This window comes from Octopus sinensis, linkage group LG30, assembly GCF_006345805.1.
Source record: "Octopus sinensis linkage group LG30, ASM634580v1, whole genome shotgun sequence".
Taxonomy (NCBI): Eukaryota; Metazoa; Mollusca; class Cephalopoda; order Octopoda; family Octopodidae; genus Octopus; species Octopus sinensis.
In genome coordinates this window covers 9166900-9184953 of record NC_043026.1, presented here as the reverse complement: position 1 = coordinate 9184953, position 18054 = coordinate 9166900, and the positions used below count along the sequence as shown (strand labels likewise).

The 18054-nt window shown below is 40.5% G+C and overlaps 2 protein-coding genes across 2 annotated transcripts in view; both read right to left on the bottom strand.

Moving 5' to 3' along the window:
• Positions 1-192: 192 nt before the first annotated feature.
• LOC118768500 (zinc finger protein 271-like) lies at positions 193-10286 on the bottom strand. The gene is made up of 4 exons (XM_036515130.1): positions 10181-10286; positions 9010-9308; positions 8412-8805; positions 193-560 (listed from the first exon to the last, which is right to left on the bottom strand). The coding sequence occupies exons 1-4, from the start codon at positions 10284-10286 to the stop codon at positions 193-195; spliced, it is 1167 nt and encodes a 388-aa protein (XP_036371023.1).
• A 6113-nt stretch (positions 10287-16399) lies between these two features.
• Positions 16400-18054, bottom strand: part of LOC115226790 (zinc finger protein 271-like) — a 29295-nt gene continuing 27640 nt past the window's right edge. Inside the window, exons 4-5 of the mRNA XM_036515129.1 lie at positions 17104-17910; positions 16400-16452 (exon numbers count right to left, since the gene is read on the bottom strand). Of these exons, the coding sequence (XP_036371022.1) occupies positions 16400-16452; positions 17104-17910 (860 nt within the window). The remainder of the gene's footprint in view (positions 16453-17103; positions 17911-18054) is intronic.

Sequence of the window (18054 nt, the reverse complement as noted above, 5' to 3'; positions counted from 1 at the left end):
ACACATCACAGTGATACGGCTTCTCTCCTGTATGGATATTTATGTTTAGCAAAGTAGTCATTTCGGGAGAATGACTTACCACAGATATCACAAGAATAAGGTGTCTCTCTCTCTCTATGAATACGCTTGTGAATAGTCAGATTACAACTTACAGAGAAAGACTTGTTACAGATGTTGCAGCAATATGGCTTCTCACCCGTATGAATACGTTGGTGAGAAGTTAAACCTGCTTTTGCTTGAGAGCGATTTGCCACAGATATTACAAGAATATGGTGTGTCAACTGAATGAATATGTTTGTGCCTAACCAAGCCACCTTTTTGAGAGAATGATTTACTACAGATGTTACACTGATATGGCTTCTCTCCTGTATGAACACGCTTGTGAGAAATGAAAGTACTTCGGTCAGAGAATGATTTACCACAGATGACACAGTGAAATGGCTTCTCCCCTGTATGAATACGTTTATGAGTAATTAGGTTATTACTCAGAGAGAAAGATTTGTTACAGATGTTGCAGTGATATGGCTTCTCCCCTGTATGAATACGTTTATGAGAAGTTAGCTGACTACTGACACAAAAGATTTGTTGCAGATGTCACAGTGATATGGTTTCTCTCCTGTATGAACACGTTTGTGAGCAGTCAAAGAACTGCTGCTAGAAAATGATTTACTGCAGATATTACAAGAATATGGTGTCTCTCCTGTGTGAATACGTTTATGATTAGTTAAAGAACAACTTTGAGAGAACGATTTACCACAGATTTCACAGTGAAATGGCTTCTCTCCTGTATGAACACGTTGGTGTGAAATCAACTCCATTTTTTGAGAGAATGATTTACCACAGATTTCACAGTGAAATGGCATCTCTCCTGTATGAATACGTTTGTGTATAGTCAATTTGCTATTTGTAGAGAATGATTTACCACAAATGTCACAGCGAAATGGCTTTTCCCCTGTATGAATACATTTCTGCTTATTCAAGTTACCCTTTTCAGAGAAGGACTTTTTACAGACATCACGTTTATGTGACAATATACGTCTCTTCTTCACTTTGTCTTCTAGAAAAGTCAAATCTTTTGGTTTCTCACATTTTTCCATTTTATTTCTTTGAAAATCACAATAGATATATTTTTTCCTTCTCTTTGCTTCTACACTGTTTTGTTTACAAATATTTCAACTGCTGTATTTCTGTCCAGTAAATTTATCCAAGTTTAAATTCCACACAGACACATCTTGTAGACACTCCAGCCAGTGAAGTCCAGAAAGTTTGCTAAGAACACATTTCAAAGTGGAATTCTACGACACATTTTCAGAAACAATCTTATACATCTCTGTTCTGTACAATATTTTGGTCTTTAAAAGATGATAAATAATGAGAATGTATCTTCAGTTATACCAATGTCATCTGATATTCTGAAATAATAAAGAAACAACAGTGTAAGATATAGAGGCTACTTAAAAAATACTGATTCAACATTTCCATAAAGATAAACTGTAGAAATAAACATTTACCTGAACAACAGAATTTTAAATTTATTAAAATTTACATCTTATGTGAAGCTAACATATTTGTAAACTCCAATTACACATTCACATTTAAAAATAAATACACACACAAGGCACAGGAGTGGCTGTGTGGTAAGTAGCTTGCTTACCAACCACATGGTTCCGGGTTCAGTCCCACTGCATGGCACTTTGGCCAAGTGTCTTCTACTATAGCCTCAGCCGACCAAAGCCTTGTGAGTGGATTTGGTAGACGGAAATTGAAAGAAGCCCGTCGTATATATATATATATGTGTTGTGTGTGTTGTGTTTGTCCCCCTAGCATTGATTGATAACCGATGCTGGTGTGTTTATGTCCCCGTTACTTGGCGGCGGCAAAAGAGACCCATAGAATAAGTACTGGGCTTAGAAATATCCCATGGTCTGGGTTACTATGTCCCGGGGTCGAGTTGCTCGATTAAAAGGGCGGTGCTCCAGTATGACCGCAGTCAAAATGACTGAAACAAGAAAAGAGTAAAGTACACACACACACACACACACACACACACAGTGAGAACAATCAAAATCAAAGTCAAAATCAAAGGAAATGAAATCAGATATCAGAAAGCAGAACCAAAATCGAGGTCGATCAACATCAGTGGAAGTTGCAGCAGTGGTTAAGCGAACCATCCGATCGTGGTCGCTGCCGGCGCCGCCCCGGTGGGACGTAAAAGCACCATCCGTTCGTGTCCGCTGCCAGCCCCGACTGGCCCCCGGGCCGGTGGCACGTAAAAGCACCATCCGTTCGTGTCCGCTGCCAGCCCCGACTGGCCCCCGGGCCGGTGGCACGTTAAGCACCATCGTTCGTCCGCTGCCAGCCGCCGGCCTCGCCTGGAGGCCGGTGGCACGTAAAAAGCACCCACTACACTCATTGGAGACAAGATCGGGATTCGTAGTGGGTGGGAAAAACACATGGGGAAACGATGGAGCGTGTAGGAGGTTGCCGCCATAGCTAGAAATAGCAGCCAAATGTCGCACACATCAAAGGACATCTAAAACACCAAAGTATTGAAAGATTAAACGATTTCGTTGTTTAATACTTACGGAAATGTCTTTATAAAGGATGGTGTTGTTGTTAGAAGTGCTTCAGGTGGTTGAGAAATGTATTACAAATGTGTTTGGGAGTGAATTGAGAGAAATTCTGGCACCAGACATGTGCGCAGAGATTTCAGGAATGGAGGCGGAAATGCGATTAGTGCGCATGCGTATGAAATATTCATTTCACCTTTTGTCACAAGGCCAGCAATTTCGGTGAGGAGAGGGGGGGTGCCTAAGTCGATTACACGAACCTAGTGGATGGAAGCACTCCGTCGGTTACGACGACGAGGGTTCCGGTTGATCCGAATCAATGGAACAGCCTGCCCGTGAAATTAACGTGTAAGTGGCTGAGCACTCCACAGAGACGTGTACCCTTAACGTAGTTCTAGGGGATATTCAGCGTGACACAGAGAGTGATAAGGCCGGCCCCTTGAAATACAGGTACAACAGAAACAGGAAGTAAGAGTGAGAGAAAGTTGTGGTGAAAGAGTACAGCAGGGATCACCACCATCCCCTGCCGGAGCCTCGTGGAGCTTTTAGGTGTTTTCGCTCAATAAACACTCACAACGCCCGGTCTGGGAATCGAAACCGCGCTCTCCTATGACCGCGAGTCCGCTGCCCTAACCACTGGGCCATTGCGCCTCCACTAACGAACCTTAGTAGTCAACTGGTAATTTATTTATCCCGAAAAAAGGCGAAAGGCAAAACTGACCCCGAAACGGTAAAAGGCACACAGTCGACTTCCCCGTAGTTTCGGCATACGTAGAAAAGGTGCACCCTGCCTACTGGATCGATTCAATCTGACGTGTGATTTTGTAGGGGGATACTTTGGCTGCTATTTTTAGCGCGTTGAGCGGCCAGGTAGAGGCTCTTTCATTGGTTTGATTGCGTGATGAGATTTTTTGACACCTATACGTACGTATATATATATATCATCGGCAGAAGTTTGAGAGTAAGTCAAAAGCTGAGAGTTTCATGTATTGGCACTCATGAAACACGAATTGGGCCATTGTCACTCTGTAACTTCTGCCTATCATTAACGTGTGTGTTTATATATATATATATATATATATATCTCATCTCATCATCATCACCATCATCGTTTAACGTCCGTTTTAAGTGCTAGCATGGGTTGGACGGTTCGACCGGGGGTCTGGTAAGCCATGGAGGCTGCACCAGCCTCTTGTCTGATTTGGCAGTGTTTCTACAGCTGGATGCCCTTCCTAACGCCAACCACTCCGTGAGTGTAGTGGGTGTTTTTTACGTGCCACCACCGGCACAGGAGCCAGAGCAGGCTGGCAAACAGCCACGATCGGTTGGTGCTTTTGTGTCACCGACACAGACGCCAGCCAGTCAGGCGACGCTGACAAAAATAAAATTCTAATCACTCACTCTGATTATGCATTAACTGGTGTAGTCGGTGTCCCTGGAGTTACCATGTATAAACAAATGACAAGATCTAGCACTGTTATTTATTACAACCCCTTATAAAAATACATGGCAAATGTCTTACAAATTGTCAAGTAACAGGTTTGGCAAGTTTTAACGAACTCTATCTGGAACAGTGGGAGTTGTATCACAGTTGAAATTCTGTAGCATGTTCATGGTTTGGTTCCGTGTGTTGGGCAGCATCTGTTGTTGTGATCTGTCTGTTGCTGTGGAGGAAGTACAAGTTTACCAGGCCAGAGAGAGAGAGAGAGATCAGGATGAAGACAGAAACAGGTGTGCCGCCACAAAGGAGATACATGGTTACCCAGCCTGAGGGAAATGCAGGAGAAGGAGATAGAGGGTGGGAGACAACACGATGGAGATAGTGGCAAAATGATGGGCGTATTCACTAGGGAGGGGATCAGAACATAAATGGGGATCGTTGAGTAAGGGAAGAAAGAGATATAGATGGTGGCAAGGGCCAGGACATACCCTTAAGGTTCAAACGTAATAATATAAGGGACAGGATACTGTAAATGTGGCGAGCTGGCAGGAACGTTAGGCTCTGAGTTCAAATTCCGCTGAGGTCGACATCCTTTCGGGGTCGATTAAATAAGTACCAGTTACGCACTGGAGTCGATGTAATCGACTTAATCCCTTTGTCTGTCCTTGTTTGTCTCCTCTCTGTGTTTAGCCCCTTGTGGGTAGTAAAGGAATAGGATACTGCAAAGGAAGCATGATTAGAGTGTAGGGGGTGTTGAGTTTTAACGAACTCTATCTGGAACAGTGGGAGTTGTATCACAGTTGAAATTCTGTAGCATTGGTTATGAGTTTTGCTTGCGAGTTAACTGTGGCTGGTTCATCTTGATGTACCTGTGTGTTGGTTATGCATTCACTGGTCTAGTCTGTCTGCCTGGAGTTACCCAATACAAAAGAATGACAAGAAGAACCACGTAAATTCAATGCGATTTATTTATTACAACCCTTTATAAAATACATGGCAAATGTCTTACATATTGTGAAGTAACAGGTTTGGCAAGTTTTAACAAACTCTATCTGGAACGGTGGAAGTTGTATCACAGTTGAAATTCTGTAGCATCTTCCTGGTTTGGTTCTGTGTGCTGGGCAGCATCAGTTGTCCTGATCTCATCTCCATCTCTCCTTCTTTCTCTCTGCACAAAACGGTAAGGACCATTCCTTATATAATGACTGGTGGTCCGGAAGAGAAACTAGTATTTTCAGTGCTTGCAATTTCACTTGGCTTCATGTATTTTCTCATTTGTAATAATTGAACCCTTTCGTTACTGTATTTATTTTGAGATGCTGTTTCTTTCAATTACTTTAAATATAACAAAGAATTTAGTAAAATAACTTAGTTATCATTGCTAGTGTTAGGAGCATAAATTGTGACTAAGATTTGGTGGAAGATTTGTATTCAAAACTTATGGAAACAAGACATTTGTAATCAGAGCCAGAGCCGTTAGTAACGAAAGGGTTAAAGATTAATAGCCAGGAAGACAAATATAAATGTTGGGTTTCTTTCAGTTTCCCTCTAAAAAATCCACTCACAAGGGTTTGTTCGGCTTAGTGTTCTAGTAGAATAGACTTGCATAAGGTGCCATGTAGTGGGACTGATCCCAGAAGCATGCAGTTGGGAAGCAAGGTTCATACCTATTTCTTTACTACCCACAAGGGGCTAAACACAGAGAGGACAAACAAGGAAAGACAAACGAATTAAGTCGATTATATCGACCCCAGTGCGTAACTGGTACTTATTTAATCGACCCCGAAAGGATTAAAGGCAAAGTCGACCTCAACCGTATTTGAACTCAGAACGTTAGCGGCAGATGAATTACCGCAAAGCGTTTCGCCCAGCATGCTAACGGTTCTGCCAGCTGGCCGCCTTGCTTAGGAAGCAAGGTTCATACCACACGGCCACACCTATTGGTTTTAACAGATTCTTAAAATTCATGCAAGACAAAATTTAAAACCTACACAAAAGTTGCTTTTAATAAAAAAAAATATCCCACAGGTGAGTTACCTGAGATGTGGTGAAATAAACTCTGGAGTTAGGAGGCTGTTATCACACACAGCTCTATCTCCTCTCCTGTGTGATTACATATATAGTTAGAGAGAGTGTCCCTTATTCTTTATGTTTTGGCATAGAAGGAACTTCCGCAATTACAACAATTCCCTGATGAATAGTTTGGTTAATGCCATGGAGAAAGCCCACAACACTACCACAATTTTAGAAGCTCAAAATGCTTATTGTTCTTATGAATTGTCACATTGATAGTCATACATCTATATGAATAGATACACATTTAGTTAACAGCAGAAGTACCGAGCGGTCATTTTTCACCAATTCTGCTTATTACTTTTTAATTTCTACAACTGTATTGAATGTGCAATCATGAGCATCATATCAAGTATATGTGCATAGATATATTTTTCACACATGTAAATAAATGCTAAAAGAATGTATTTTCAAATCCTTTATTCAATGCATTTGCTGATATTTAAAATAAATTGTATTAAATGTGATTTTCAATGACAGTCAAAAATGGTCCCCTATGGTCCTTGTAGGAAGTAAGAAATTTGTTACTTGTAGGGTTAGCTCTTTAGCATTTAAAGTGGCCATACCTGGTCCAAATTTTCTATCTATCTTATGGTCAAACTAGCCAGAGTTGGCCTCTTGCACCTACCCTACAATGTCATTTAAATACAAACAATCATATCGTAAAAAAACTTGAAAGCTGTGAGATAATGTAAGACAAGTTGAAAATAATGTGAATAAATAAACATCACATTCGACAGAATAACCTGCATGGTAAAGGGTTCAGTCACCACTCACAGAGAAAAGGTTTTCTCATGTATGAATACGCTTGTGAGAAGTTAAGGCACTACTACGAGAGAATGATTTGCCACAGCTATCACAGGGATATGGCTTCTCTCCTGTATGAATACGCTTGTGACTAATTAAATAAGTACTTAGAGAAAATGATTTGCCACAGATATCGCAGTGATATGGCTTCTCCCCTGTATGAATACGCTTGTGACCAGTTAAACGCTACTCTGAGAGAATGATTTGCCACAGATATCACAGTGATATGGCTTCTCTCCTGTATGAATACGCTTGTGCATAGTCAAAGAAGTACTTCCAGAAAATGATAGACCACAGATATCACAATGGTATGGCTTCTCACCTGTATGAATACGTTTATGATAAGTTAAAGCGGTGTTGCGAGGGAATGATTTACCACATATATTACAAGAATATGGTTTTTTCTCTTGTATGTGTACGTTTGTGAGAAGCGAGAGCACTACTACATGAGAATGATTTACTACAGATGTTACACTGATATGGCTTCTCTCCTGTATGAATGCGTTTGTGAGAATTGGAAGCACTTTGGTCAGAGAAAGATTTACCACAGATGACACAGTGATATGGCTTCTCGCCAGTATGAATACGTTTGTGTCTAGTCAAATTGTTATTTGTAGACAATGATTTACCACAAATGTCACAGCGAAATCGCTTTTCCCCTGTATGAACAATCGTGTGTGAATTTAAAGCACTCTGTTGAGAGAATGATGTACCACAGACATCACAGTGAAAGGGCTTCTCTCCTGTATGAATACGTTTGTGTACAAGCAATTCGTAACTTGTACAGAATGATTTACCACAGATATCACAGTGGTATGGCTTCTCTCCTGTATGGAAACGTTTATGGGTAGCTAAGTTGCCAAGTTGAAAGAATGATTTACCACAGATATCACAAGAATAAGGTGTCTCTCCTCTATGAATACGCTTGTGAATAGTCAGATTACAACTTACAGAGAAAGACTTGTTACAGATGTTGCAGCAATATGGCTTCTCACCCGTATGAATACGTTTGTGAGAAGTTAAACTGCTTTTGCATGAGAGCGATTTGCCACAGATATTACAAGAATATGGTGTGTCAACTGAATGAATATGTTTGTGCCTAACCAAGCCACCTTTTTGAGAGAATGATTTACTACAGATGTTACACTGATATGGCTTCTCTCCTGTATGAACACGCTTGTGAGAAATGAAAGTACTTCGGTCAGAGAATGATTTACCACAGATGACACAGTGAAATGGCTTCTCCCCTGTATGAATACGTTTATGAGTAATTAGGTTATTACTCCGAGAGAAAGATTTGTTAGATGTTGCAGTGATATGGCTTCTCCCCTGTATGAATACGTTTATGAGAAGTTAGCTGATTACTGACACAAAAGATTTGTTGCAGATGTCACAGTGATATGGTTTCTCTCCTGTATGAACACGTCTGTGAGCAGTCAAAGAACTGAGAGAAAATGATTTACTGCAGATATTACAAGAATATGGTGTCTCTCCTGTGTGAATACGTTTATGATTAGTTAAAGTACTACTTTGAGAGAATGATTTACCACAGATTTCACAGCGAAATGGCTTCTCTCCTGAATGGAAACGTTTATGATTAGTTAGGGTACTACTAAGAGAGAAAGATTTATTACAGATATCACAGTGATACGGCTTCTCTCCTGTATGGACATATTTATGCTTAGCTAAGTTGTCATTTCGGGAGAATAATTTACCACAGATATCACAAGAATATGGTGTCTCTCCTGTATGAATACGCTTGTGAATAGTCAGGGTACTACTTACAGAGAAAGACTTGTTACAGATGTCGCAGCGATATGGCTTCTCACCTGTATGATATACGTTGTGAGAATTTAAAACTGCTTTTGCTTGAGAGCGATTTGCCACAGATATTACAGGAATATGGTGTCTCACCTGAATGAATACGTTTGTGCATATTCAAGAGACCCTTATGAGAGAATGATTTACTGCAGATGTTACACTGATATGGCTTCTCTCCTGTATGAACACGCTTGTGAGAAATGAAAGTACTTCGGTCAGAGAATGATTTACCACAGATGACACAGTGAAATGGCTTCTCCCCTGTATGAATACGTTTATGAGTAATTAGGCTATTACTCTCTGAGTGAAAGATTTGTTACAGATGTCACAGTGATATGGTTTCTCTCCTGTATGAACACGTTTGTGAGAAGTCAAAGAACTGTTGCTAGAAAATGATTTACCACAGATATTACAGGAATATGGAGTCTCCCCTGTGTGAATACGTTTATGATGCGTTAAAGCACTACTGTGAGATAATGATTTACCACAGATTTCACAGTGAAATGGCTTTTCGCCCGTATGAATACGTTGGTGTGTGGTCAAGTTACTACTTGCAGAAAATGATTTACCACAGACGTCACAGTGAAATGGCTTCTCTACTGTATGAATACGTTGGGTGGCTTATGCAAGCTGCCTTTGAGAGAGATCTTTAACAGACATTACCAATTATGTGATAATCCGTCTCCTCTCCTCGCTTTTTCTTCTGGAAAAGTCAAATCCTTCGGTTCCTCAGATTTCCATTTTATTCTGTGAAAATCACAAAGATATATTTGTTCCTACACTGATGGCTTCTTCTCTGTATGAACACGCTTTGAGAAATGAAAGTACTTCGTCTTCGTTCAGAGAATTTTACCACAGATGACACAGTGAAATTGGCTTCTCCCTGTATGAATACGTTATGAGTAATTAGGTTATTACTCCGAGAGAAAGATTTGTTACAGATGTTGCAGTGATATGGCTTTTCTCCCCCTGTATGAATACGTTTATGAGAAGTTAGCTGATTACTGACACAAAAAGATTTGTTGCAGATGTCACAGTGATATGGTTTCTTTCTCTCCTGTATGAACCGTCTGTGAGCAGTCAAGAACTGCTGAGAGAAAATGATTTACTGCAGATATTACAGAATATGGTGTCTCTCCCTGTGTGAATACGTTTGATTAGTTAAGTACTACTTTGAGAGAATGATTACCACAGATTTCACAGCGAAATGGCTTCTCTCCTGAATGGAAACGTTTATGATTAGTTAGGGTACTACTAAGAGAAAAGATTATTACAGATATCATCACAGTGATACGGCTTCTCTCCTGATGGACATATTTATGCTTAGCTAAGTTGTCATTTCGGGAGAATAATTTACCACAGATATCACAAGAATATGTGTCTCTCCTGTATGAATACGCTTGTGAATAGTCAGGGTACTACTTAGAGAAAGACTTGTTACAGATGTCGCAGCGATATGGCTTCTCACCTGTATGAATACGTTTGTGAGAATTTAAACTGCTTTTGCTTGAGAGCGATTTGCCACAGATATTACAGGAATATGGTGTCTCACCTGAATGAATACGTTTGTGCATATTCAAGAGACCCTTATGAGAGAATGATTTACTGCAGATGTTACACTGATATGGCTTCTCTCCTGTATGAACACGCTTGTGAGAAATGAAAGTACTTCGGTCAGAGAATGATTTACCACAGATGACACAGTGAAATGGCTTCTCCCTGTATGATACGTTTATGAGTAATTAGGCTATTACTCTGAGTGAAAGATTTGTTACAGATGTCACAGTGATATGGTTTCTCTCCTGTATGAACACGTTTGTGAGAAGTCAAAGAACTGTTGCTAGAAAATGATTTACCACAGATATTACAGGAATATGGAGTCTCCCCTGTGTGAATACGTTTATGATGCGTTAAAGCACTACTGTGAGATAATGATTTACCACAGATTTCACAGTGAAATGGCTTTTCGCCCGTATGAATACGTTGGTGTGTGGTCAAGTTACTACTTGCAGAAAATGATTTACCACAGACGTCACAGTGAAATGGCTTCTCTACTGTATGAATACGTTTGTGCTTATTCAAGCTGCCCTTTTGAGAGAAAGACTTTTTACAGACATTACAATTATGTGATAATTTCCGTCTCCTCTTTCTTTTCTTCTGGAAAAGTCAAATCCTTCGGTTCCTCACTATTTTCCATTTTATTTCTTTGAAAATCACAATAGATATATTTTTTCCTTCTCTTTGCTTCTACACTGTTTTGTTTACAAATATTTCAACTGCTGTATTTCTGTCCAGTGATACTTTCGTCTGAATACTCTCTAGTAAATTTATCCAAGTTTAATTTCCACACAGACTCATCTTGTAGACACTCCAGCCAGTGAAGTCCAGAAGTTTGCTAAGAACACATTTCAAAGTGGAATTCTACGACACATTTTCAGAAACAATCTTATACATCTGTTCTGTACAATATTTGGTCTTTAAAATGATAAATAATGAGAACGTCTCTTCAGTTATGCCAATGTGATCTGATATTCTGAAATAATAAAGAAACAACAGTGTAAGATATAGAGGCTACTTAAAAAATACTGATTCAACATTTCCATAAAGATAAACTGTAGAAATAAACATTTACCTGAACAACAGAATTTTAAATTTATTAAAATTTACATCTTATGTGAAGCTAACATATTTGTAAACTCCAATTACACATTCACATTTAAAAAATAAATATACACGCAAGGCACAGGAGTGGCTGTGTGGTAAGTAGCTTGTTTACCAACCACATGGTTCCGGGTTCAGTCCCATTGCATGGCACTTTGGGCAAGTGTCTTCTAGTATATCCTCAGGCCGACCAAAGCCTTGTGAGTGGATTTGGTAGACGGAAACTGAAAGAAGCCCGTCGTATATATATATATATATATATATATGTATGTGTGTGTTTGTGTTTGTCCCCCTAGCATTGCTTGATAACCGATGCTGGTGTGCTTATGTCCCCGTTACATGGCGGATCGGCAAAAGAGACCCATAGAATAAGTACTGGGCTTACAAAAGTATAAGTCCCGGGGTCGAGTTGCTCGATTAAAAAGGCGGTGCTCCAGTATGACCGCAGTCAAAATGACTGAAACAAGTAAAAGAGTAAAGAGTACACACACACACACACACACACACACAGTGAGAACAATCAAAATCAAAGGAAATTAAATCAGATATCAGAAAGCAGAACCAAAATCGAGGTCGATCAACATCAGTGGAAGTTGCAGCAGTGGTTAAGCGAACCATCCGATCGTGGTCGCTGCCGGCGCCGCCTGGCCCCCGCCCCGGTGGCACGTTAAAGCACCATCCGTTCGTGTCCGCTGCCAGCCCCGACTGGCCCCCGGGCCGGTGGCACGTAAGAAGCACCCACTACACTCATTGGAGACAAGATCGGGATTCGTAGTGGGTGGGAAAAACACATGGGGAAACGATGGAGCGTGTAGGAGGTTGCCGCCATAGCTAGAAATAGCAGCCAAATGTCGCACACATCAAAGGACATCTAAAACACCAAAGTATTGAAAGATTAAACGATTTCATTGTTTAATACTTACGGAAATGTCTTTATAAAGGATGGTGTTGTTGTTAGAAGTGCGTCAGGTGGTTGAGAAATCTATTACAAATGTGTTTGGGAGTGAATTGAGAGAAATTCTGGCACCAGACATGTGCGCAGAGATTTCAGGAATTGAGCCGGAAATACGTTTAGTGCGCATGCGTATGAATCATTCATTTCACATTTTGTCACAAGGCCAGCAATTTCGGTGAGGAGAGGGGGGGTGCCTAAGTCGATTACACGAAGCTTAATGGATGGAAGCACTCCGTCGGTTACGACGATGAGGGTTCCGGTTGATCCGAATCAACGGAACAGCCTGCTCGTGAAATTAACGTGTAAGTGGCTGAGCACTCCACAGACACGTGTACCCTTTACGTAGTTCTCTGGGATATTCAGCGTGACACAGAGAGTGACAAGGCCGGCCCCTTGAAATACAGGTACAACAGAAACAGGAAGTAAGAGTGAGAGAAAGTTGTGGTGAAAGAGTACAGCAGGGATCACCACCATCCCCTGCCGGAGCCTCGTGGAGCTTTTAGGTGTTTTCGCTCAATAAACACTCACAACGCCCGGTCTGGGAATCGAAACCGCGAGTCCGCTGCCCTAACCACTGGGCCATTGCGCCTCCACTAACGAACCTTAGTAGTCAACTGGTAATTTATTTTATTGACCCGCCAAAAAAGGCGAAAGGCAAAACTGACCCCGAAACGGTAAAAGGCACAGTCGACTTCCCCGTAGTTTCGGCATACGTAGAAAAGGTGCACCCTGCCTACTGGATCGATTCAATCTGACGTGTGATTTTGGCAGGGGGATACTTTGGCTGCTATTTTTAGCGTGTCGAGCGGCCAGGTAGAGGCTCTTTCATTGGTTTGATTGCGTGATGAGATTTTTTGACACCTATACGTACGTGTATATATATATATCATCGGCAGAAGTTTGAGAGTAAGTCAAAAGCTGAGAGTTTCATGTATTGGCACTCATGAAACACGAATTTGGCCATTGTCACTCTGTAACTTCTGCCCATCATTAACGTGTGTGTTTATATATATATATATATCATCATCATCACCATCATCGTTTAACGTCCGTTTTAAGTGCTAGCATGGGTTGGACGGTTCGACCGGGGTCTGGTAAGCCATAGAGGCTGCACCAGCCTCTTGTCTGATTTGGCAGTGTTTCTACAGCTGGATGCCCTTCCTAACGCCAACCACTCCGTGAGTGCAGTGGGTGATTTTTACTTGCCACCGGCACAGGAGCCAGAGCAGGCTGGCAAACAGCCACGATCGGTTGGTGCTTTTATGTGTCACCGACACAGACGCCAGTCAGGCGATGCTGACAAAAATTAAATTCTAATCATTCTGGATCATGCATTAACTGGTGTAGTCGGTGTCCCTGGAGTTACCATGTATAAACAAATGACAAGAAGATCTAGGACTGTTATTTATTACAACCCCTTATAAAAATACATGGCAAATGTCTTACATATTGTGAAGTAACAGGTTTAGCAAGCTTTAACGAACTCTATCTGGAACAGTGGGAGTTGTATCACAGTTGATATTCTGTAGCATGTTCATGGCTTGGTTCTGTGTGTTGGGCAGCATCTGTTGTTGTGATCTGTCCGTTGCTGTAGAGGAAGTACAAGTTTACCAGGCCAGAGAGAGAGAGAGAGATGAGGAATGAAGACAGAAACAGGTGTGCCGCCACAAAGGAGATACATGGTTACCCAGCCTGAGGGAAATGCAGGAGAAGGAGATAGAGGGTGGGAGACAACACGATGGAGATAGTGGCAAAATGATGGGCGTATTCACTAGGGAGGGGATCAGAACATAAATGGGGATCGTTGAGTAAGGGAAGAAAGAGATATAGATGGTGGCAAGGGCCAGGACATACCCTTAAGGTTCAAACGTCATAATATAAGGGACAGGATACTGTAAATGTGGCGAGCTGGCAGGAACGTTAGGCTCTGAGTTCAAATTCCGCTGAGGTCGACATCCTTTCATGGTCGATTAAATAAGTACCAGTTACGCACTGGAGTCGATGTAATCGACTTAATCCCTTTGTCTGTCCTTGTTTGATTCCTCTCTGTGTTTAGCCCCTTGTGGGTAGTAAAGGAATAGGATACTGCAAAGGAAGCATGATTAGAGTGTAGGGGGTGTTGAGTTTTAACGAACTCTATCTGGAACAGTGGGAGTTGTATCACAGTTGAAATTCTGTAGCATTGGTTATGAGTTTTGCTTGCGAGTTAACTGTGGCTGGTTCATCTTGATGTACCTGTGTGTTGTTATGCATTCACTGGTCTAGTCTGTCTGCCTGGAGTTACCGAATACAAAAGAATGACAAGAAGAACCACGTAAATTCAATGCGATTTATTTATTACAACCCTTTATAAAAATACATGGCAAATGTCTTACATATTGTGAAGTAACAGGTTTGGCAAGTTTTAACAAACTCTATCTGGAACGGTGGAAGTTGTATCACAGTTGAAATTCTGTAGCATCTTCCTGGTTTGGTTCTGTGTGCTGGGCAGCATCAGTTGTCCTGATCTCATCTCCATCTCTCCTTCTTTCTCTCTGCACAAAAACGGTAAGGACCATTCCTTATATAATGACTGGTGGTCCGGAAGAGAAACTAGTATCTTCAGTGCTTGCAATTTCACTTGGCTTCATGTATTTTCTCATTTGTAATAATTGAACCCTTTCGTTACTGTATTTATTTTGAGATGCTCTGTTTCTTTCAATTACTTTAAATATAACAAAGAATTTAGTAAAATAACTTAGTTATCATTCAGCTAGTGTTAGGAGCATAAATTGTGACTAAGATTTGGTGGAAGATTTGTATTCAAAACTTATGGAAACAAGACATTTGTAATCAGAGCCAGAGCCGGTTAGTAACGAAAGGGTTAAAGATTAATAGCCAGGAAGACAAATATAAATGTTGGGTTTCTTTCAGTTTCCCTCTAAAAAATCCACTCACAAGGGTTTGTTCGGCTTAGTGTTCTAGTAGAATAGACTTGCATAAGGTGCCATGTAGTGGGACTGATCCCAGAAGCATGCAGTTGGGAAGCAAGGTTCATACCTATTTCTTTACTACCCACAAGGGGCTAAACACAGAGAGGACAAACAAGGAAAGACAAACGAATTAAGTCGATTATATCGACCCCAGTGCGTAACTGGTACTTATTTAATCGACCCCGAAAGGATTAAAGGCAAAGTCAACCTCAACCGTATTTGAACTCAGAACGTTAGCGGCAGATGAATTACCGCAAAGCGTTTCGCCCAGCATGCTAACGGTTCTGCCAGCTGGCCGCCTTGCTTAGGAAGCAAGGTTCATACCACACGGCCACACCTATTGGTTTTAACAGATTCTTAAAATTCATGCAAGACAAAATTTAAAACCTACACAAAAGTTGCTTTTAATAAAAAAAAAATATCCCACAGGTGAGTTACCTGAGATGTGGTGAAATAAACTCTGGAGTTAGGAGGCTGTTATCACACACAGCTCTATCTCCTCTCCTGTGTGATTACATTTATAGTTAGAGAGAGTGTCCCTTATTCTTTATGTTTTGGTATAGAAGGAACTTCCACAATTACAACAATTCCCTGATGAATAGTTTGGTTAATGCCATGGAGAAAGCCCACAACACTACCACAATTTTAGAAGCTCAAAATGCTTATTGTTCTTATGAATTGTCACATTGATAGTCATACATCTATATGAATAGATACACATTTAGTTAACAGCAGAAGTACCGAGCGGTCATTTTTCACCAATTCTGCTTATTACTTTTCAATTTCTACAACTGTATTGAATGTGCAATCATGAGCATCATATCAAGTATATGTGCATAGATATATATTTTTCACATGTAAATAAATGCTAAAAGAATGTATTTTCAAATCCTTTATTCAATGCATTTGCTGATATTTAAAATAAATTGTATTAAATGTGATTTTCAATGACAGTCAAAAATGGTCCCCTATGGTCCTTGTAGGAAGTAAGAAATGTTGTTACTTGTAGGGTTAGCTCTTTAGCATTTAAAGTGGCCATACCTGGTCCAAATTTTCTATCTATCTTATGGTCAAACTAGCCAGAGTTGGCCTCTTGCACCTACCCTACAATGTCATTTAAATACAAACAATCATATCGTAAAAACTTGAAAGCTGTGAGATAATGTAAGACAAGTTGAAAATAATGTGAATAAATAAACATCACATTCGACAGAATAACCTGCATGGTAAAGGGTTCAGTCACCACTCACAGAGAAAAGGTTTTCTCATGTATGAATACGCTTGTGAGAAGTTAAGGCACTACTACGAGAGAATGATTTGCCACAGCTATCACAGGGATATGGCTTCTCTCCTGTATGAATACGCTTGTGACTAATTAAATAAGTACTTAGAGAAAATGATTTGCCACAGATATCGCAGTGATATGGCTTCTCCCTGTATGAATACGCTTGTGACCAGTTAAAGCGCTACTCTGAGAGAATGATTTGCCACAGATATCACAGTGATATGGCTTCTCTCCTGTATGAATACGCTTGTGCATAGTCAAAGAAGTACTTCCAGAAAATGATAGACCACAGATATCACAATGGTATGGCTTCTCACCTGTATGAATACGTTTATGATAAGTTAAAGCGGTGTTGCGAGGGAATGATTTACCACATATATTACAAGAATATGGTTTTTCTCTTGTATGTGTACGTTTGTGAGAAGCGAGAGCACTACTACATGAGAATGATTTACTACAGATGTTACACTGATATGGCTTCTCTCCTGTATGAATGCGTTTGTGAGAATTGGAAGCACTTTGGTCAGAGAAAGATTTACCACAGATGACACAGTGATATGGCTTCTCGCCAGTATGAATACGTTTGTGTCTAGTCAAATTGTTATTTGTAGACAATGATTTACCACAAATGTCACAGCGAAATCGCTTTTCCCCTGTATGAACAATCGTGTGTGAATTTAAAGCACTCTGTTGAGAGAATGATGTACCACAGACATCACAGTGAAAGGGCTTCTCTCCTGTATGAATACGTTTGTGTACAAGCAATTCGTAACTTGTACAGAATGATTTACCACAGATATCACAGTGGTATGGCTTCTCTCCTGTATGGATACGTTTATGGGTAGCTAAGTTGCCAAGTTGAAAGAATGATTTACCACAGATATCACAAGAATAAGGTGTCTCTCCTCTATGAATACGCTTGTGAATAGTCAGATTACAACTTACAGAGAAAGACTTGTTACAGATGTTGCAGCAATATGGCTTCTCACCCGTATGAATACGTTTGTGAGAAGTTAAACTGCTTTTGCATGAGAGCGATTTGCCACAGATATTACAAGAATATGGTGTGTCAACTGAATGAATATGTTTGTGCCTAACCAAGCCACCTTGTTGAGAGAATGATTTACTACAGATGTTACACTGATATGGCTTCTCTCCTGTATGAACACGCTTGTGAGAAATGAAAGTACTTCGGTCAGAGAATGATTTACCACAGATGACACAGTGAAATGGCTTCTCCCCTGTATGAATACGTTTATGAGTAATTAGGTTATTACTCCGAGAGAAAGATTTGTTACAGATGTTGCAGTGATATGGCTTCTCCCCTGTATGAATACGTTTATGAGAAGTTAGCTGACTACTGACACAAAAAGATTTGTTGCAGATGTCACAGTGATATGGTTTCTCTCCTGTATGAACACGTCTGTGAGCAGTCAAAGAACTGCTGCTAGAAAATGATTTACTGCAGA

What these genes read in the sequence shown, in the direction of transcription:
- LOC118768500 (XM_036515130.1), bottom strand. Translation starts at nt 10,286, where the DNA reads ATGCACAAACGTATTCATTCAGGTGAGACACCATATTCCTGTAATATC. An exon ending in ACAAATCTTTCACTCAGAGA is followed by an intron (nt 8,806 to 9,009) that starts GTAATAGCCTAA and finishes GTATTCATTCAG; the next exon opens with GTGAGACACCATATTCCTGT. An exon ending in ATTCTCTCAAAGTAGTACTT is followed by an intron (nt 561 to 8,411) that starts TAACTAATCATA and finishes TCAGTAGTCAGC; the next exon opens with TAACTTCTCATAAACGTATT.